The sequence below is a fragment of the Impatiens glandulifera genome, chromosome 4, assembly GCF_907164915.1.
Source record: "Impatiens glandulifera chromosome 4, dImpGla2.1, whole genome shotgun sequence".
In the NCBI taxonomy this organism is placed as follows: Eukaryota; Viridiplantae; Streptophyta; class Magnoliopsida; order Ericales; family Balsaminaceae; genus Impatiens; species Impatiens glandulifera.
In genome coordinates, this window is record NC_061865.1 from 55,504,817 (window position 1) to 55,526,927 (window position 22,111).

The 22,111-nt window shown below is 27.0% G+C and overlaps 3 protein-coding genes across 3 annotated transcripts; 2 read left to right on the forward strand and 1 right to left on the reverse strand.

Annotated features, from left to right (window-relative positions):
• The first annotated feature begins 3,548 nt into the window (after positions 1–3,548).
• LOC124933985 (hexokinase-1-like) lies at positions 3,549–6,500 on the forward strand. Its single transcript, XM_047474439.1, has 9 exons — positions 3,549–4,103; positions 4,234–4,384; positions 4,486–4,668; positions 4,740–4,814; positions 4,883–5,038; positions 5,147–5,245; positions 5,322–5,452; positions 5,533–5,614; positions 5,817–6,500. The coding sequence occupies exons 1-9, from the start codon at positions 3,832–3,834 to the stop codon at positions 6,159–6,161; spliced, it is 1,494 nt and encodes a 497-aa protein (XP_047330395.1). The 5' UTR covers positions 3,549–3,831; the 3' UTR covers positions 6,162–6,500.
• A 3,837-nt stretch (positions 6,501–10,337) lies between these two features.
• Positions 10,338–10,747, forward strand: LOC124935448 (E3 ubiquitin-protein ligase RING1-like). The gene has a single exon (XM_047475880.1). The coding sequence runs from the start codon at positions 10,361–10,363 to the stop codon at positions 10,745–10,747; it is 387 nt and encodes a 128-aa protein (XP_047331836.1). The 5' UTR covers positions 10,338–10,360.
• Positions 10,748–17,037: 6,290 nt separating this feature from the next.
• Positions 17,038–21,757, reverse strand: LOC124933891 (NADP-dependent malic enzyme). Its single transcript, XM_047474333.1, has 19 exons — positions 21,492–21,757; positions 21,227–21,347; positions 21,063–21,137; positions 20,630–20,781; positions 20,447–20,552; positions 20,301–20,366; positions 20,126–20,221; positions 19,972–20,043; positions 19,801–19,884; positions 19,616–19,714; positions 19,487–19,534; positions 19,351–19,404; positions 19,164–19,262; positions 18,953–19,042; positions 18,779–18,856; positions 18,618–18,692; positions 18,435–18,525; positions 18,200–18,328; positions 17,038–17,452 (listed from the first exon to the last, which is right to left on the reverse strand). The coding sequence occupies exons 1-19, from the start codon at positions 21,626–21,628 to the stop codon at positions 17,364–17,366; spliced, it is 1,761 nt and encodes a 586-aa protein (XP_047330289.1). The 5' UTR covers positions 21,629–21,757; the 3' UTR covers positions 17,038–17,363.
• Positions 21,758–22,111: the final 354 nt, after the last annotated feature.

Sequence of the window (22,111 nt, forward strand, 5' to 3'; positions counted from 1 at the left end):
TAAAATCAAAAGACTTTTTTGACTTGTTGGTACCCTCCATTAATATATATTAAGAACTAACAAATGAAGATAAAAAATAAAAATGTAATTTTTATTTTGTATATTGTTTGAATTTTTCAAAAGATTACATGAAGCTGAACTTGATTGAATGTTACCATTAGCATGTATCATTTTTTAAAATTCCAATGAAAGAAGACGAAATTATGTTCAAAAAAATCTTTTCAAGTTTTGATGATGAAGAGATCGATTTGTTCAATTGTTCTAACCAATAACTGATTTGTCTTTAATTTTTAACTTGACAGTTTTGAGAGAGCCTTTAATTTATAACTGGACAGTTTTGTGAGATGATAAAAAATTGATAGATTTTATTCAATCTTATCTTTTCGAGATTATTAAAGTCATATCATCCTATCTTACATGTATTTTGAATAATTAATAGTTAATGAAATGTGTCAATACAGCCAACTAGCAATATATATATATATATATGATGATATTATTTGACAAGAGAATGAGTTTCTTTATTAGAATAAATATAGAGATTACATTAATATTTGAATAACTTTAGAAAACTAAAATTACAGCACTTTTGATTTGTTGGTACCCTCCATAAATATATATATATATATATATATATATATATATATATATATATATATATTAAGAATTGACAAATAAAGATAAAAAATAAATATGTAATTTTCATTTTATATATTGTTTCAACTTTTCAAAATATTACATGAAGCTGAACTTGATTGAATTTTTCAAAATATTACATGAATTAACTTGAAATTGATTTACTTAGCAATATAATGGCTTTTTTTAAAGAAAAATCCTTGCTTCAACAATATAACATGAATTGCAAAACATTTGCAAATTGATCACAAAATTTTTAAAAAAAAATAGTTAGAGGAAATGAGTAAAAAAAATTAAAACAAATAAAAAGAAGAGTTCAAATAAAAGAAAAATCAGACTAATAAAGCTCTACTAATGTTGATAACCACAATGATATTGATACCCTCTGAATTTAATTTATTTACAAACTTCAACAATATCCTTTTTAGTACTAAAACAAATTCTTATAATTTTTTTCTTTTCAAATCTCTTCAATCAATCGTAGAACTAAAGTAACACTTCAAACATTTAATAGAAGCTTTGATCCTTAATTGTATTAAAATCTTATATTCGAATTTAGTATTCAGGATTCGATGAAATTAAGTGATTCTCAAAATCTAGAATATGTCAATATAATATATTTACACCATCCAATATTAAACTTATATAGATAAAAAAAAATTATTTTAGGGAATTTTAATCTTTAGCTGACTCATAAATACTTTAGTTTTTTTCTTGACTTGAAGTATATGCTAAATTTACAAATAAATAAGTGGACCTAAAGTAAGGTTTACAAATTATATTATTAGAGTATGAGTTAATTTTAACTCATTTATTACTACTATGAATTTGTGTAGTTTCTATTTAAAACGTTTTAAATAAGAGTTAAATTATGACTTTGATCTTTTAAAAAATTTTATTGTTACTTAATCTGGTGATATTTTAATTTTTTTTTTCAACTACATATTTATTTTATAAAATAAATGAAGAAACTACATTACTAATGATAATATTTTGATCATTTTCTTCCAACCAAACATTTTTTTTATAAAACAAACAAATAAACTACATTTTACATCAAATATGTTTTTTTCTTCCTTTTTATAAATTGATTTTTTATTTTAAAAAAATGAATATATGTTTCATGAACATTAAAGGTTGTGTTAAAAAAAAGCTCTATATCCTTAGGATTATTTTACCTCAATCATTGCATGAGTTTTTCAAATGATCATGTGTTAGGCCATATGTACTCTAGCTATATGAAATAATTGCTAGGCCAACCTTGTTAGAAATAATAAAAAATATAATTTAGTATATTTGGTACAAATGAAATTGAACTTTAATTAAAAATAATAATAATAGGTTATATATAAGTCTTAAGTAGCTCAACTTGAAAGGGACAAAAGTTATGGGATCACATTTTCCCATCTTATTGGGAACTAAACTCTAAACAATAATTGAGGACAATACATTGGTCACATAAAATTGACAATTGACAGTGACAATAATTATATTTTAAAGTATTTATTTATTTTTATAAATCTATTTAAATAAATAATATTATTAACCTTATAAATTTAATTTTTATATAAGTTTGTAGATATCATTGATAAGAACATACTCTTTTTAAAGTCACATTAATTTAAGTGGAACTATTGCTTAGTGTTTAAGTTGAATAAAATAAGAGTTATTTTATTCTAACAAATTGAAAAAGTAAATGAAAGTATTATACTCATTTAAGAATAATATTGTTAATCAATATTTAAAAGCTACTTTTAAGAAAAATCAACTTCATTTAAAAAAAATATGTATTTTGATTTTGTTTAACTTTAATAAATATTTTTATATTTGCAATAAAAGTATATATAATTGATTAAGTCATTTTTTCATCCTTCTGCATAAAAACTTTTTTACATACTAAAACTTTCTACATATTATTATTTTTTTTAAATTACATACAAAATTGATCTAACAAACAACTAAATCATTGCAAACTTTTGATACAAAATGTTTTTCTTTTAATAGTAATAGAATAAAACAGAAAAAAAAAAGTCATAGTTATAAAAAAAAAATTAAAAAAAATAGTGAATTAAAAATATAATATGGTAGTAATTGTTATTAATAATAAATATGAATTTAAAATAGAAAAAACTTAAAATATTAATAGATTTCTTTAAGAGAATCTATAATATTATATTAGGATTAATGTCTCTTAATTTTTTACTCTTTTATATTCATATTTGTTTTGTATATATATAACTATAATATAGATAATTATTATTATAATATAAAACAACTTTAATAAAGATTTATTATTATATATTATAATAAAATCTTCAATTTTCACTTATAAGAAATGAACTATATATATTTTTAATATAACATTTTATATATATATATATATATATATATATAAAGTTATAAAATAACTATAAAAGTGATATTTCATAATTGACATATACCAAATCAAGTTAGTCATGAATTTTTGTTATCATCATGCTTTTAAACAAGTTATATTTTTATATTTAATAAAAATTATAAAAATTTAAATAAAATAATAATTCTATAACTAGACATTTGTGTTATCATCTTAATTATTTTTAAATAAACTATATGGTTCGAGAGAATTTTTAATAATCAAGTACGTTGTGTAATATTTGTTTCGAAAAGTAAATTGAATCCTTGAGTTAATCGTGACAAATATTTGGTCTGAAAAACCAATTGAAATTAAGAATTAGTTAATAAATAACTTATTGAGTAATGTTTATTCTAACCATATTTATCATTTTTAATACAAATAGATTTTTTTAAAATAAAAAAAACTACATAATTATTTTTATTTATTTATTTATTTATAATATTTAAAATGTGATTCAAAATAATAATAATAAAAAATTAAAAAGGAGGAATATTTGGCATACTGTTGCTGTGTTTTGTGCTCACGAGAAACTATTTGCCTTAAAACTTTCCTGGGAAATCGCTCGATCTTCATCTAGCGATCCATCCACTTTCAGCATTCTAGATGCTCCAATCTCTCTTCTTTAATCAATTCCCTTTTCTCTCTTTACTTTCTTCATTTCTCAGCTCTCTCTATCGACCCAATTAGAGCCCCAATCGAAGAGGGTCATTACTCATTAGAAGAAGAAGAAGAATCTCTCATTTTTCTGTTTTCAATCTTCTGTGCGGAGATTTCATCGATCCGTGAATTGGGTTGTAATGGGTAAGGCAGTTGTGTGCGCTGTGGTCGTATCCGCGGCTGTTGTCTGTGCAGCGACGGTGCTAGTGATGCGGCACCGCATGCGGAGCACCGGTAGGTGGACCAAAGCGTTAACGATTTTGAAGGATCTAGAAGAGAAATGCAAGACTCCTATCGGGAAGCTAAGACAGGTTGCTGATGCTATGACGGTTGAGATGCACGCTGGTCTCGCATCTGAAGGCGGTAGCAAGTTACAGATGCTTATCAGCTACGTTGATAATCTACCCACAGGGTATAAACTATAAATCAATCGTTTTTCTTTTTGTTACTGATTATATGCACACCATGTGTTTGATAATATTACTCTCATGAAATCATATGAATCAAAGAACATTCACTTTATGTTGTTTTGATCTCTATAGTGATGAGAAAGGTTGGTTTTATGCATTGGATCTTGGTGGTACAAACTTTCGAGTTTTACGTGTGCATTTGGGTGGGAAATTGAAGGGTGTTATTAAACAAGAATTTGAAGAAGTTTCAATTCCTCCACATCTGATGGTTGGCATTGCAGATGTGAGTATCAATCAATTTGAAGTTTGAAGAAGTTTCTTTCATGGCTGTTCATCTGAAAAATGCTAATAATCAAAAATTCTTTCTTTTTAATGTATGGGTAGGCATTATTCGACTTCATAGCCGATGCGCTACTTAAATTTGTTGCTACAGAAACCGAAAGTTTCCATCTTCCTGCTGGTAGACAAAGGGAGCTAGGTTTTACCTTTTCATTCCCAGTTAAGCAGACTTCCATTTCTTCAGGGACTCTTATCAAATGGACCAAAGGTTTCTCAATAGAAGACGCGGTAAATTTCACTCATTCTTAGTTATTGACATGTTATTTAGGAAAATTTTAGAATTGACCATCGTTCTTTAGATTGGCCAAGATGTTGTAGCTGAATTAACAAAAGCCTTGGACCGAGTTGGCCTTGATATGCGTGTGTCTGCCCTGGTAAAATTCATTTTCATCTTTTTTTAACAGTTTTTTAAAAGATTTCTTAAGTTTATGGAGTGATGCAGGTGAATGATACGATCGGTACACTAGCAGGCGGAAGATACTACCACCCGGATGTCATAGCTGCTGTTATTTTGGGAACAGGAACAAATGCAGCCTATGTTGAGAGGGCTCAAGCAATTCCTAAATGGCATGGTTTGCTCTCTAAATCAGGAGAAATGGTTAGATATCGGAATGCTTCTTTATTAAACCTTTCTTTTTACCATATTTTCCTAGTTATATTTTATGTAACTGACCATTAGAGAGTGTTCTTTTGAATGTGTCTGAAGGTTATTAACATGGAGTGGGGTAACTTCCGATCATCGCATCTTCCATTAACCGATTATGATTTTGCACTCGATAACGAGAGTTTGAATCCGGGTGAACAGGTATAGCTTCCTCATTCAAAAACAGGAATGTTATTAAGATTCATTTTGATGTTCAATCTTTTGAACCATTTTGCAGATTTTTGAGAAGATCATTTCTGGAATGTATTTGGGAGAAATACTTCGAAGAGTGCTCCTAAGGTTGGCTGAAGAAGCAGTTTTTTTTGGTGATGAAGTTCCTCCAAAATTGAGAACTCCATTTATCTTGAGGTAGACTATTAATAATGCAAACTATTCAGGGTTTTATATCTTTTTGTCATTCTTTTTTCAAAACCTTTTGTCGTTTGTAGAACTCCCGAAATGTCTGCAATGCATCATGACTTTTCTCCTGATCTTAAGATTGTCGCAACCAAGCTAAAGGATATCTTTGAGGTATGATTTTATTTTTAGATTTTAACCATAGTTGTATATTTGAAAAGCATATAAACATATTTATAACGTCTTAATAAGTTAAGTGTCATAACTGTGATAACGCAGTTTTGATTCTGAATGTGACACAGAAACATCATTTCCATATCTGATCTCATTTGTATTCACATCTGATCCAGAATGTCTCATGTTTTTCTCATTTCAGATATCAAACACCTCACTAAAAACAAGGAAAATAATCATTGAGCTCTGCGACACCATCGCAATTCGTGGTGCCCGCCTCGCTGCAGCTGGAATCTTCGGGATCCTGAAGAAACTTGGGAGAGATACCCTGAAAGTTGGCGAAAGCCAGAGATCAGTTGTAGCCTTAGACGGGGGACTATTTGAACACTATGGGAAATTCAGTCTTTCGATGGAAAATACCCTAAAGGAATTGCTTGGAGACGCATCCGAAACCATAGTGATTGAGCATGCAAACGATGGTTCTGGTATTGGAGCTGCTCTGTTGGCTGCTTCTCATTCCCAGTACCTTGACTCTGCATCTCCTTGAACTCGGTTGAGTTTTCAGTAAAAGAAAAAAAACATTTTAATTATTCGTCGTCCATCGAAGTGAGGTGAGTTTCATCGTTAAACCGGTTAGGGTTTGAAATGGAGCAAATGCTGCATTGGTTTGGCTTATTCTCCCATTGCTAAGAGAAGTGTAGTTTGTAGTTGTAATGGGGAAAGCCATTTTATTGATTGTGAAAGATGCATTCACAGGATTAAGTTAATTAATTATATTAATAAGTGGATTATGTTTGGTTCTCAAAGATGTTTTTTTTGCTGGAAATATCTTCATTCCGGCCTTCAAATTTCTCTTATTAATAAAAAGTTAAGTTATTTCATTGCATATTCAATTTATGTCAGAATTTTATTATTATTTCTATTGTGTTTTTTTCTAGCTGTTATGGCTCCTGAATTCAGATTAAAGAAACACTTATATGAAAAGTTTGAAACATTTTCTAATTAACTTGTATATAAGTCTTACATTCTTTGACGTCTAGGTTCGACGACAAGTTCCGTTTGTTTGGTTAAATTAGTTTATTATATTTATGGGTTATATGTTTAACTCGCGGTGATTTGTCGCATTACAAGGAGAAGTAAACCTTTTAAAAATATACATTGTTTCAAATTACATAGTCATGGATTCAAATTGATATTATAAAGTGTTTTCAAATGGGAATAGTCTAAATTTATATCTAAGTCAAAAAGTGTTTCTAATTGGGTTGGGTTTGGTTCTAATTGGTTTAAATATAGATTCAATTCAAATTGGGTCCAGTCTAAATTGGACTATTTTTCAGGTTTGACAGTTCTGATATATTTTGTGTCCACTAATAAAAATAAATAAATATATAACATTACAAAAATATTTATTTATTTTTTATATTATAATAATTTTAAGTTTATAATTTTATAATAAGGAGATAACTCTTTTCATAATTTTTTTTTATTTAGAAGATTGTTTAAACAATGACCATGACATTTCTCTTTTTTATATATATATATATATATATATATATATATATATATATATATATATATATATATATATATATATATATATATATATATATATATAAATAAATATAAAAATGATGCTTAATTTTCAAAGTTTTTGAATTGTCAAGAGCTAATTAATGAACTCGCAACCTAACAAAAACAAATATATAACCCTTTAACCAACTAGGCTAATAAGATTTTATATTTTAAATTTAACACCAAATTTGATAAACGCATGACGTTTTAACAATATAAGTTCAGCTTTTTAACTAATTAATCTATTATATATAATTATGCTTAATTTTTAAAGTGTCCGGATTGCCTAGTATAATTATACTTTTAACTAATTTATATATATATATATATATATATATATATATATAATGTTTAATTTTCAAAATGTCTGAATTGTCGGGTCGAGAGTTGTGTTTAATTTGGATATATATATATATATATATATATATATATATATATATATATATATATATATATAAAAGTAAATTAAAAATACTCACATTTTTATCGTAATTTTTTTCCTCGGTTTTATATTATTACTCGTGCAAAGACACGAGCTACATGCTAGTTCTCTTAATAATAAGTAACTCAAAAAATACTTTAATTATATATATATATATTAACAAATTTAATAATATTTATATGTTCAATCTAAGTTTACTCTATAGTCAATTAACTACAATTCTAAATTCAAACATATATTCTATTTGCCTCATTGGATATTATTTAAATAACTATAAATTATATTTATTATATTACTCAATTCATTACCAAAATATTTTTAAATTATTTTTTAAAATTTATTATTATATATTAATATTTTTTAAATGTTTTTATTAAAAAAATTTAAAATCAAAATTATGACCGTATTTATTATTTTTTAAATAAATTATTTGAATAATCTGAACCGGTCCTTAGTGATTACACGTGGGTGGTGGTGAGTGTGTTGGTTATATATGAATTCGTCAATAAATGATTCTTTTAATTAGAGATCTAAAAACATAAATAAATAAATAAATAAATACATTTGTATATGAAAAATAAAACCCATGACAAGGGCTCAATGTTTAGCCTCCTGTTGACTTTAACCCCATGGTTCAAGTCAACTTAATCAGAAAAAGATACTCATAAATTATAATATTGTATATATAAGTTCTCAATAACTTATTTAATTCCATTTTAAAACCTCTGGCTTAAATTGTTTAGAGAAAAATCAATTAATTTAAACCCTAGTTATTTTTTATTCGATTTAATCATCTATTGCTGGAACATATTATAATCGTGATGTTTCTAGATGCTGTTTTTGGTTTTGACTGTTTATTGTATTGACTTGTCAACTAATTAAAGATGATAGATTAATTATGGTAGGTGATTCAATCAAAATATTCAAAATAAAGGATAATTTGATATTTAAATGATTGAATTGACACAAAATGTTTTTAATATAATTGAAACATTAAAAAAGTGTTTAAGAAAAGTCAAATCGTCCCATTTGCTCAAAAAAATATTTAAAAAGTCAAATTGTGTTACTAAACATGAAAAAGACTCAAATAATAATATATTAAAGGTTTGATGAGCTGAATTGTTATTTTGATTACTCTACCCTCAATAATTTGTCATTATATATTATTTTTTATTTTATACTTAGTGGTGTTCATAATTCATAATTTCTTTTTAATTTATACTTAGTGGTATCCATATCATTATTTTTACTATTTAGTATGAAAATATAACTATTAAATTAATTAAGTGACAACCCTGAAAGGTTGGAGAGTGTAGAGGAGCATATACGTACAATTTATTTTTTAAGTTTTTTGTAAATTCTTTTTAAAGAAATGTTATATATAAATATATAATATGTTAACCTTAATTAAAATTAATAAAAAATGATTTAGTATATAATTTTATGTATAGATATAGTATTGATTGACGACCATATATATGAAATTTTTTCAAATAAATGAAGGTGTGCAATCCAATAACTTATAACTAAACATGGTAATATATACAATACATATATAATATTATTTTTTTGAAAATAAATATATTGGTTAAAAGGAACATGGATTGTGATTAACAAAATAATTTGCATCAATTTTAAGAATAGATATTTAACTATTTACAGACTATTTTTTTTACTTAATGACTGTAATGACTAGTTATCAAATTTTAAAATAAATACAAATAGAACATGGGTATCCAACTTGACAAAGTACTATTTTACCTAATGTAACTATTTTATACTAATTAACCAAATAATTTATTACCTCAATTTAAACTAAAGTTAAACCAGTTATATTAAAACTCAAATCGAACCTTGGTGATTCAGTCAATCTAAACCAGTTCGTCATCCTGACATACTTCACAACAAAATTAGTTAATAATATGAAAATCGTTTAAATATAACGACACAAACATTATAGAGTTTTTTAATATTTCATGTAATATAATATAAATGAGAGTTATTAAATATAACGACAAAAACATTATAAAAACACAAATATTCATTTTTTCACCAAATACACCGTCTAACACAGAAATTAACCATTTGAGAGATAACATTGAAAATATAAATAAAAAAATGTTCACCAACGAACAAACACAAAACAAAAATATAAAATTTAGCATTAATAAACTTGGAGATCTCAAAAAAAAAAAAATCAATGAGTTCACTTACGCTTCTATCAGGTTTTCATAAGAGATCTCTCATGTCCTCGTACATAATAATAACGTTATAGAGTAAACGCATCAATTAATTAACATCCTACTTATACTTTCGAACAAAATAGTCTACCGTAAAATAATCGAAATAAAAATACATTTACTCAATCCAACCAAACTTATGATTTCTATTAAACATCCCAACAAATAACAAGTCAAACATCACTTACCATGGTCAATCATACCATGAATTTTTCTAGGCAATTATAAATATTAAATTTAGAATAACCCATTTTTTAATTTTGTTAATAAGTGTATAATTGATCAAATATTTAATTATTGTTATTAATTTGATTGTTGTAACAGTGAAAAGGGAGTTCCTTCCTTAAGAAAATGTCATTCCAACCTTCATTGAATATATATATATATATATATAGTCTTTGCCGATCATTATTTCATATTCCTCATTCTCTCTAATCTAAATTATCTCCCAATTATTCTCTTATCTATCTTCTTCAAAAACAACAATTAAACATGGCAGCAACAATCTCTGATCTAATAATAAACATTCCTGCGGCGAATGCACTTGTCTACGATTTCTTCGACCTCGATTTAGCAATAACTATGGCGTTAGAAAGTCCAAACGGACAATGGATCAAACAATTCCAATCTCCCACCGCCACCTCCGCCGAAGAAACGACACTTTTAGTCTCTCAAATGCCGACTCTTTCCGCCGATCAATTAACCGCCACTAATTCTCTTTGTACCGTCTGTTTAGAAGGATTCGAAATCGCCGACGCCAAGCGATTCAATTGCGGCCACGTTTATCACGCCGATTGTATTACCGAATGGCTTTTATTGCACGATTCTTGTCCACTCTGTCGCTGCGATATCTCCGGCGGCCACCTCAAGAACAACTAGGAAGAAGAAGAAGAAAGCTTTACTTTCAAGTTTGTAATTTCTCTATTGATTATTGATGAGAATTTTATATTCAATCTATATTATTATTATTAATTAACAGTAATATAATGTATTTTGATTTTTTATAAAATATATTGTTTAATCAATCACATTTAAATAGTTTTAAGTTTGAGAATATTGAAAATATATTAAGTTTGTTTGCTTACCAATTACAAACTCAATCCAGTTGGTACCAAAATTTACATGTATTTTAAACAATATTAAAAGAAAACAAGATAGTTAAACGTAATACCATCGATCTGAATCGTTTGATTGTCGTCCCAACCAAATCTATCGATAGTAAAACCGATCTATTATGATTGAGTATGTGATTTATTTAAATAATTGAAGTAATTCGACTTGCTCTTAAATATAGTAATTAATATTATTATACACAAATAAATTTAAAAATATACTAAGTTGATTTTTATATTCTTGTTTGAAAGATAACTAATATAAATTATTTATGCATAATTTCGGGTCTTGAAATAAGGAATTTTTTCATGTCGGTAAAGATTATAGGTATTACTCTATTGCGGGTAATAAGTGAATATTTTAATTGAGCTATTTTACGAATATCTTTACTAAAATAAAATAAATGTACAAAATTTTAAAAAGTGATTAGAATACTTGATTTAGAAAACAAATTTATACATTTAAAATTATATAGTTAAGAAAATGAATAAATTAAATTAATTAGATTTTCATTAAGTGAAGATAACTATATAAATAAAGATATTATAAAAATCTAATTTATGATGTCAGCCTAGCTGGATGAGAATATAGATAAAAAAAACATAAAAATTATTAAAAATAAACACAAAATTCTTGTCAAAAACAGATTATCTAGAAATTAAAATTGTAACTAATTTCATAAAATTAAGTTGAGGTCTGTTATGATCACCTGATCTCCTTTATATATGTTGCCTACAGTATGATTAAATGTAAATTTGAGAAATGATAAAATATAAAAAAAAAATAACAGAAATGACGTGTCATTTTATAATTGGATTAAAAATATAAATATTATTTATCTTATTAAAATTTTAATTCAATTATTGTTTCTTGATAATATTATTCATGTTACCTATTATTTTTCTGTAAATTTAATATTGTGAAAAGTCAACAGAGAATCACTTGAGATCTAAGAAATTAAAACCAATTCATTAATGCAAGTTCTAATATTAATTCTCATGAGTTGATTAAATTAAATGAAAACATATAAACATGAAATTCATGAAAAATATATTAAAATAAATAAACATATTTCAATCAAAATTAAACTAGGGTTAGATAGTTTTGCCCACTCCTAATTGACAACTAAAGTAATAAAAATGATTTAGAAAATTAGGTCTCCAATATTAATTAAAGTAGGTTTTCCTTCCTTTTGAATAATCGATTTAGAAAAGTCAAATAATAATTTCATCATCTCCAATATTGAAACTAAAATTAGAATGTACACTTTACTTAATATGAAAATGACATAGAACTTTTATTTTGCTGAAAAAAATGACTTGATCTAGTCATATACAATTTAGTGAAATTAATATATATGGTCAACCAAATATCATTTTCTTAGAGAATTATCATAAGTTTCACACTCAAATATCATCATCTTTGATTTAAATAATAGTATTTTTTAGTATAAATTAAATTTTTTATTGGGTTTAAATAATATCATCTTAATCTTAATATTTTAATTATTTAATTCTATTTTTATAATAACATCTTAAATTGAAGCAAGAGTAGTAAGCTCATGACTTATTTTAATTTTTATATTTATGATAATTTGGTTGATTAGAAAATGGAGACTCACTCTACTTTGAAGTTTTCTTACATTTATCCATGGCCTTGTTCTCTTTGGGTTATGTAAAAAACCTATTCCAAATCAATTTTCTAATCAATCACTTCTCAACAATCACATCACTCATTTCATTAACCAAAATACTAAAATACTCTCTATTTTAAATTATTATTTTTTATTTTATTCATATATATCAATACTCTTTAAGTCTTTTTACCAAAAATAATCATCACCACCTCAAAATCATCACCAATCATTACATTTTTCCCTCTCCAGGTTTTTTTAAAAACCCCAATCCGAACAAGGCCCATGTCTAGTTCGATTTTGGGTAATTCTCATATGACTTTCAATTATATATCAAATCAAAAAAAAAAAAAAGTGTCACAACAAAACAATTCAAATAGAAAACAACCTACCCATTATAATTGACATTCTTCATAATTTCTTTTATTTTAATAAATATAAACGACTTAAATAGACTTGTCTAATTATAGTCATGGTACTAAAGATAGAAATTTTGGTTTGACAAGTACCAAAAAGTAGATAGAAGAAAAAGAAGGAATTTTGGGTCATTTCTCATTAACCCATTTCTAAAAAGGTGTACTATTTTTTAATTTATGCACGTGATATAATTATAGTCACATCTTTCAAATAAGATTTCAAATTAGAGTCCACAAAACCTTCAATCTTCATCATGATGACTAAGTGGAATTGGCAAAAAGCAACCCTATATACCACACACTTTGTACATCTAAATGTGACAATTTAATTGCCATCCACCCAATTCCAATTTCAAAGAATCAATTTATCTTACAAAATCAATATAAGATCAAATACACTACTCAACTTGCACATGCACTAAAAACAAGTCTCAAATTAACACCTTCATATAGAATATATATAATTGAAATGTAGTTTGAATTTCTCTATTCCAATAGTATTGTTTTTATTTATTCTTAGAATACAGGTTCTGCTTCTCCTTTAGAATGCGATTAATCATCATATGTTAATCACATAGCTCATAAACGCACTTAATCATAGGTGGCGGACTCGAACCCAAGAACACAAAAGTCTAGACTCGAATAGTATTATTTTTCATGATTATCTCTCAAATCTTAATTTTAATGGGTACTACGGTTTTCATCCATTCATAGGGTCTTAACATTTGCCCTTTTTGGAATAGATTATCTAAGCAAATAAAATTGATAACATGTTATTGTATAGTAAAAGAAATTATAATGAAGTTATATATTAAATTGGTAGTAGTATTTCACCACAAATCTTAATAATATATTATTTTTGCTTGCTTAATATATAATATAATAAAATAAGATTTAATAAGATTTTATTGTTGTAGTAGATGAAGAAGCATTATCTAAAATTTTGATTTTCGTACCATTTTTTAATACAAACAAATAGAAAATGGCAGACAGCTTGAGTACTCTTGTTTAATTGTTTATTAAAATAATTCTTAATGATATATATTTTAATCAAAGAATTATCCAACTATTTAATGCGTTTGAACCATTCATTAACAAACATTTTATTGTTTTATTTTTATTACGAGGATTTATTTTATAATACAAACCCACGTAAAAAAGGTAAAATATTTTAAATTGAAAATTTATTTATCATTTATAAACTTGTAAAGTTGAGAATGTATTTCAAATAATAATAAGAGTTTAGATATTTTAAAATAGTAAGAATTAAACTATTTTTAAAATAATACAAATCTAATTTATTAATCTGCTTTATCTGATTTGTTTTTAAGTAAATGAGAACTAATACCTCCTAGTCATTGTCCCCGCTTAAACTCAAAACGCATTCATATGAAATTGAATCATTGACATTTTAGTTTCTTAAGTCAACTCTTATCACCGATCTATCTTAGTGGATTTTTTTTTAATCTAAAGTATCCTCTTAAAATTTTAAGATTCAAACTCAATATTAAAACTTATTTGTGATTGACATGTTTTACTTTGTTGAAGAACCACTTATTCTTTCATTTAAAACTCTATTTTCTTTTATTCAAGTCTTGGAATTATTTTTATCATATTTAAATTACCGGACTACAATCGGTGTAACTGAAAAACAAATAGCGACAAATACTATTGAAAGAAAAAATAAATATTGAACATGCAAATTATTAGAAGTATTTTGTCAAAAAAAATATGATTGAAAGTTAGAAAATTGTTAAATTTCTAGATGTCTTCAGAAAATTTTGCAAATGATCACTCTTTTATTTTCTTGTTGTTTTTTTTTTTTGTTAAATACGAATTATTTTAATTTGTTTTTGTCATCCTGACAAAATCATAGAAAAAAAGCTCAATTATTAAAATGATATTGTATCAAAGAATTGCTTTCTTAAAATGAAAAAAAGAATTGAAATATAAATTCATTTAGGTGAGAAAAAAGGGAAAGTTGTTCTTGATTTGGTTTGCTTAATAAGTCAAACAGTCAAAGATTAGATTACCATAATTTTGAACTTCTATACCTACAAAATCATTTAATTAGCAGACATAAAAAAATTCAACATTTATTTTTAAAGGGATTGATATTGATTTATAACCATTTTCCATAGTTTTAAAAAATCTTAACTTATAAACCATCTTTTTTCTTCAAACCTAGCGATAACAAGAGATGGATATCCCTCGGGCTTATAGTGCTTAACCCGCGAGAATTAGTCACGCGAAACCAGCGTTCTTAAAAAAAAAGAAAAAAACTAGCTTCAAAAAATATGAAAAAACAAAAGAATCTCAAGAAAATCATGACTATGCATTATTATCTTTAATATTCTTTATAAATTATGCAAAACATGATTAAAATGAGTTGGACAAACACCATGTTTAAAAAGAATATGTATTGCTTTGTCTATGCTAACAACTTTATTCACAATAATTCAATTGTTGAAATAAAAATAGTTAAAAAAAAATATATAAATTGGAATAAAAGCTTTACCATAATTTTGAATTACACAAAATTAGGTTAGAATTGATCAAACGTATCTAATATATCTTTTCTCAATAGTAGATAAGAATAATTCAGACTTATACTCAATAAACTCTTTTTTCTCTCTCACACACTGACACATAGCTTCCAGAGCTTGATAATGTGCATCATGTGAATATTGAATTTCATTATTTACATTTTAAAATAAGAATATAATATATATTGTTTTTATAAATAAATGAAATGATTGAAATAGAAAAAATAATATATTATTAACGATGGGAGGCAATGAAGTGATATTAGTGCTAGACACTTCGCTACCTACATCTGTACATCACTTCCTTTTTTTTAATATTAAATAAATTATATTTGGAATAAAAACAAAAAATTATAAAAAATATTTGGATTAAATAACTGTATATATAAATAGTTTTGTCACGGTGTTAATGGTATTTTAGACTTTTTACCTACTTTATTTTTGTTATATATTATTAGAATCAGCAATGTTTATATGAGGTTAGAAAAAGAATACTCAATATATGTGCTGAACATATTTTGGATAAAGAATTTCTTGTTTTTTTTTTCTTCAATTTGTCAAACAAAAAAAATTATTTTATCATAATTACCATAAGAACATCACTTTTAAAAATAATTAAAATAAAAAATAAAAATGATTTAACGTATATTTAATATGAAAAATATAATTAAATTAAATATACTTTTATGTAAATATATAATTAGTGAAAAATATTTTTTTCATAAACAATTAAAGTAGCATTACACTCAATAATGCATCATCTTGTTATTTACAAATAATGTATATCATGTTCAATCATTCTTTTTTTTGTTATTGTGATCCAAGTTTATTTTCAAGTTGAATAGTTTGACTTTTCAAATGATGACAATTAGAATCAATATATCTACAGTCATTATCTCTATAATTATGTTTAGTATTATGTTCTACGTGCTCCAACTATTGCGATAAGGTCGTAGGTTCACATGATGTTCATTGATGAGGCGTTGTTTTAGTTTCTTATTTTGACTCATTTTACTTCCTTTGTGTCAAACTCGTTTTCATCTAGAATAAAAAACATATAATTTCTTAAAGTTTGAAATTTTATCTTAAATTTGTACTGTCCTTAGTCATTTCTTATTATTAAATCAGATAAGTTCTTGTTATGTACTTTTATCAATAATGAATCAAATGAGTTTGATTAAGTTTAAAAAACATGTTTTTAAAATGCTAAATTCAGAAAATAAAAATAAATTGAACATTTTTTTACCTGGATTTATATTTCAGACCCCATTGTCATTTACCCTTCATTTATATCTGAAGGTTACCAATAATATTATGTATATGTTGTACATAATCATTGTATATATGAATACATTTGACATTGCATAAGAACATAAAACAACAATTTGATCTATATAGTACTATTTCACTATATTCTTCATTTTTTTTATAAATAATTAATGCTTATAAGAAATTTAAGAAACGTTAAGAAAACAACAAACAATCTACTAGGAGCCATTCTTGAGAATCAAAATGTCGAATTTTAAATAAGCATCGATATTGCCTCTCTATATCATCAAGATTCTCAAATAAGTTACAAACACGATGAAACGAAACACGTGGGGGGAATTTGAAACAAGAAAAGGGAGTTGAGGTTTTGGGCATTTGCTTATATTTTACATATAATTATTAGCTAATGACCCAAAGATTTACTCTAAAACAAACAAACACAACATTATTACATAAATAACACAAAGAAGAACTCATAACAGAGAGGCATTCCAACATCCTCTTTTGATATCAATGGCTTAACGGTAGCTTCGGTAGATGGGAGTGTACATGCAGCTTTCTGCATATTTCACTAGATCTCGAGGCCGAGGCAGACGGGTTGCTAGACCTGAAATACAAATATTACTTTCATTGTTAAAAATGAGATCCAAACAATGACATGTTTAGGAAACTGGCAGAAATTAAATATTCATATGATCGCAAAAGAGATCGAAAGATATTCAGTTATTGACTCGTTGAAAGATTTGAGACTACTGGTTGTTTCGGTTTCGGTATGAGCTTTTTCATCTCGATTATTATTTAAAAAATATATATATAAAATGAAGCAAGTAACTAGAATATGGTTCATTATCTAGAAAATAGTTTTTATACCATGAAACCAAAGATTACACTATATTTTGGATTTTGATACAGAAAATAATCTTGATCATTTAGATTGTGGCTTCAACCTTATTCGTGTACAGTTTCGAACTAATGAACAAATGTCTATCTTTTTCGAAAAATCAATTTTCAAATGGGATCGTGATTGTGACAGATTATGACAAAATAAAATTTCAAAATAGGTAACATTAGGCCATTTTTTTGTAAAAATTAACCTACAACATGATTACTAGCTGTCAAGGGTATTGCCCAATAAAAAATAAGTACTTTTGTTGGTTATTTTTTGTTGTTTTGTGTTTTTTTCATTTCTGTTGATTTTGGGTGGAATGACTGTGATTGGGTTGTTGCTCCCTTTTCTCCTTTTTAATTTTACTTTTTTATGAACTTTTTAATTTGTCGTTTTCTCAGCTACATATGTAAAACAATCCTTATTTGGAAAGCATAAATAATGAAAGAAGGAAGGAAGGGTGGGTACCTAGTTCATATGCCTTTTCAGCAACTTTAGCTGCGATATTTGCAGATATCTTCCTGATATTAGTGAATGGAGGGTATATCATTCCCTTACTGTAGTGCTCTTCAGTTACTTGCCCAGCCAAAGCTTCAGCTGTTCAAACAAAATACATTAAAAAACAAATTAGCATAATAATATTATGTATCTCATTTAACATCAAACAGTCAAAATCTATAATCTAAATCTTATATGCACTTACAAGCTGCCAAAAGCATATCATCATGCACACGAATCGTCCCAGAGATCACCAAACCTAGACCAAATCCAGGGAAGATGTAGGCATTGTTTGCCTGAACCAACCAAAAATATATCAATTTTCACCAACAAATAAAATAAATCAATCAATCAAAGTAAGTGTGTTATGTGTAGCTATTATATATACCTGTCCAGGGAAGTAAACTTTCCCGTTGTATTCAACAGAATCAAAAGGGCTTCCGCTAGCATATATTGCACGACCCTGATTTCAAGGAATGGTTAACTTAAGATTATGGTGGTTTGAAATGAAAAAGAATTTTCATCAAAAAATTTTAAAAAAAGAATCACCTCACTCCATGTATAGGCTTCTTCAGCGGTACACTCAGCTTGTGAGGTTGGATTAGAGAGGGCCAGAATGAGAGGTTTCTAAATTCATCAGTGTAAATGAAAAGAAGTTTAATGTATAATTAAGTATAAAATGTATTAGAAATGAACATGGATAGAACCAATTGTCAAATTTACCTCATTTATAGCAGCCATGGCTTCAACCACTTCTTGTTTAAACGTCTTTCCAACACCAGATGTTCCAATTAGAACAGTTGGCTTTATAAGCTGCAATGTTCAAGAGACAAAACTGATTATGAAACTTCTTGTAATAATCACACGCACACACAAACAAAACAAAACAAAACAAAACAAAACAAAACAAAAAGGACATATTTGTTCAGCATACCTTTACAGCATCTACAAGTTCCTTAACAGGCTCATGTTCATGAGCCCATGGCTTCTTAAACGCTTGAAGGGATTCCTTCCTCGAGCTAACTATTAGTCCCTGAAGAAATAATTAAAATAAAAAAAATAATTTTTAAATCAGTATTTCTAAACTCTCTACAGATCATCAATATTTTCAAAATACATACCCTTGAATCCACAAGCCAGATCTTTTTCCTGGACTCTTCTATAGGTGCTTTGGTCTAAAATACCAACACAACGCAGAAGATGAGATTGGCGTATCTGGTTATTTTATTTTTATTTTATACGATTTGATGTTCATACCTTCTTTGATATTTCCAGGGCTATAAGCTCTGCTATGCCTGTCCCAGCCTACAACAGGGTGAAAAATAGATTGAAATACATTTAATTATTTCATTACTGAATAATTGTAAAACAGATTCGGGTTCTCACTTCTCCAGCACCGAGGAACAAAAATGTGTGGTCAGCCAATGTTCCTCCGAATACTTTCAGTGATGCAAGGAGTCCTGCAAGAACCACAGATGCTGTTCCCTGTGTAGATGAAGCTAAATGTTATTAGATAAGGAAAGGTCATGGTAAAGCCAATATATATATATATAAGTTGTTGAAGGAAGTACCTGAATATCGTCATTGAAGACAAGATGAGTAGTTCGATATTTCGCTAGAAGATCAAAAGCGTTGTGATTTGCGAAATCCTCAAACTGAGAAGTAATTATATGAAATTATATTAGAGAGATTCATGTTTACATTTACAACAAAAAAAAAAACAACTTTTTTTAGTATCTGACCTGAATGAGTACTTTTTCACCATAGTTCTGTTTGACAGCCGTCATAAACTCTTGAAGGAGTTCATGATATTCCTGTAATGAAGTGTTGATCAATCAATGCACATCCATAAACATTTCACACACAAAAAATAAAACAAAATCTTGAGTTTCATACCTCCCCAGTTGCTCTCTTTTGTTTAAGTCCAATGTAGAACTCATCATTCAACAACTTCTCGTTATTTGTTCCAACATCAATTGTTATAGGCAAGCACTACAAAGAAAGTTAAAAATATTAATTTTATTTACCAAAAGTAACTCGATATAGTCAAAATCAAATGTATTAATCTTACTTCTGAAGGCCTAACTCCTCCAAGTGCTGTATACAGAGCCAATTTTCCAACAGGAATACCCATGCCCTGAGAATAATGTATGCATGCATTAGTAAATCAACAATTCAATAATAATAATAATGAAAAGAGACTGAATTTTAATCAACCTGCACACCGAGATCTCCAAGTCCAAGAATTCTTTCTCCATCGGTCACCACAATAACTTGAATACTTCTCTGAGGCCAATTCTTCAAGACTTCAAGAATCTTACCTCTACACATATTAAAAATAAATTAATAATATGTTTGTTTACAACTTACAAGTCCATGAATATAAGAATAGAGACATACTTTTCCTTTAAGCTGATATAAACACCCTGTGGACGCCTAAAGATTGAACCGAATTTCTGGCATGCCTCACCAACAGTTGGGGTATACACAATTGGAAGAAGTTCCTCAACATTATCAATTAGAAGCTTGTAAAAAAGCCTCTCATTCCTTTCCTGTAAATCAACAAGAATCCAGATCACTAAGTTTTCACTTTCTATCTTCCTTTTTGAAAAGGTGCAACGATTTCATTAATCCAACATTTTCTATCTTCTTCTTCAAATTTTCACATGGTATCAGTATATGTGATCTTTACCATGAATGCACACATATATGCACTATTTTTATAGCTATACATGTAACATGAAATCAGATCATATTTTGAAACACAACTTCAATCAATCAATCCTCACTTCCTAAATTTTGTGAAGGGGAATATTTCCAAGAAATAACACACCTGAAGTTCAGTGAGAGCCATGTACTTCTGAAGAGGAACTTGATATTGACGAATATTATGCATCAGTTTTTTCTCCTGATAAGTAAGAAGAAATTAATATGTTAGAAGAAGAATCATAAAATTAATGAATCAAAAGTCAAATAAATTGGTTTAAATCCTTTAACCTGAAGTTCTTGAGTTATAACAACAGGAGGAAGAAGACCACGCAAGTAATGAGCATCTCTTTCCTTCTCAGTGAATGCAAGTCCCTTATTATGAAACGGATTCCTCAGCAATGTATATCCACTATTATCAAGCAAAAAGGAACATAAGACTTACGTATGCAGATCAGATCTGGTTAAATTATGAACTAGATCCGATTTCTATACATGTAACGCGAGATTAAACAAATTCAAATCAAATTAAGCAGTATTTGGATAAGAAGAAAACCTAGCAACGGAGGTAGTCCAAGGAGTGACAAGCTGATCCTCAGTAGCACGATCTTCTCCATAGACATCTTCAACGCCTCCGCCTACAGTGGCTGATGAATCCAAGTCTTGCACTGGTTCCTTCAACGTGTTTTCCATTGTAACTAGAAATCTCTCTCTCTCTCTATATCTGACTTCTGTATGTTGAAAGAAAGAGAAACGATAACTGAATGTATCACCTCCTCTACAATGGCGTTGAGCTTGCTCTATATATCCTTCCTGCAGAGTAGAGAGAGCATATACCAGACAGTGTGTTGATTTGTTGAAATGGTATCTTCTCTTGAATTTTCTTTAGAGATGAGAAAAGTCAAAGAAATCACAATCATGGAAATTATCCATTAGAATAATATCAATAGTCAAATTCAATAACTACCGCACCAGTAGAAACTATAAAGAGAAGAAGAAGAAAATAAGATAAAATAGATTTCAACTTTGGAGTCTTGTGGATATTGAATATGTTATTTTTCATAAATGTTAGTTTATTAGTATATTAAATAATTAGTAATTAACATTTTAAAAGTAATTTTTAATACTCATATACCTTAATTCTTATTCAATTGAATTTTGGTTATTTAAAAAATG

Bases quoted from the DNA above. Each gene is read 5' to 3' on its own strand.
- LOC124933985 (XM_047474439.1), top strand. From the start codon at position 3,832: ATGGGTAAGGCAGTTGTGTGCGCTGTGGTCGTATCCGCGGCTGTTGTC. The intron at 4,104-4,233 runs GTATAAACTATA...TGATCTCTATAG, and splicing joins GTTGATAATCTACCCACAGG to TGATGAGAAAGGTTGGTTTT. The intron at 5,246-5,321 runs GTATAGCTTCCT...ACCATTTTGCAG, and splicing joins GTTTGAATCCGGGTGAACAG to ATTTTTGAGAAGATCATTTC.
- LOC124933891 (XM_047474333.1), bottom strand. From the start codon at position 21,628: ATGGAAAACACGTTGAAGGAACCAGTGCAAGACTTGGATTCATCAGCC. The intron at 19,263-19,350 runs GTATGTATTTTG...TTATTTCTTCAG, and splicing joins TCTGGCTTGTGGATTCAAGG to GGACTAATAGTTAGCTCGAG. The intron at 18,693-18,778 runs GTGATTCTTTTT...CCTTGAAATCAG, and splicing joins AAGCCTATACATGGAGTGAG to GGTCGTGCAATATATGCTAG.
- LOC124935448 (XM_047475880.1), top strand. From the start codon at position 10,361: ATGGCAGCAACAATCTCTGATCTAATAATAAACATTCCTGCGGCGAAT.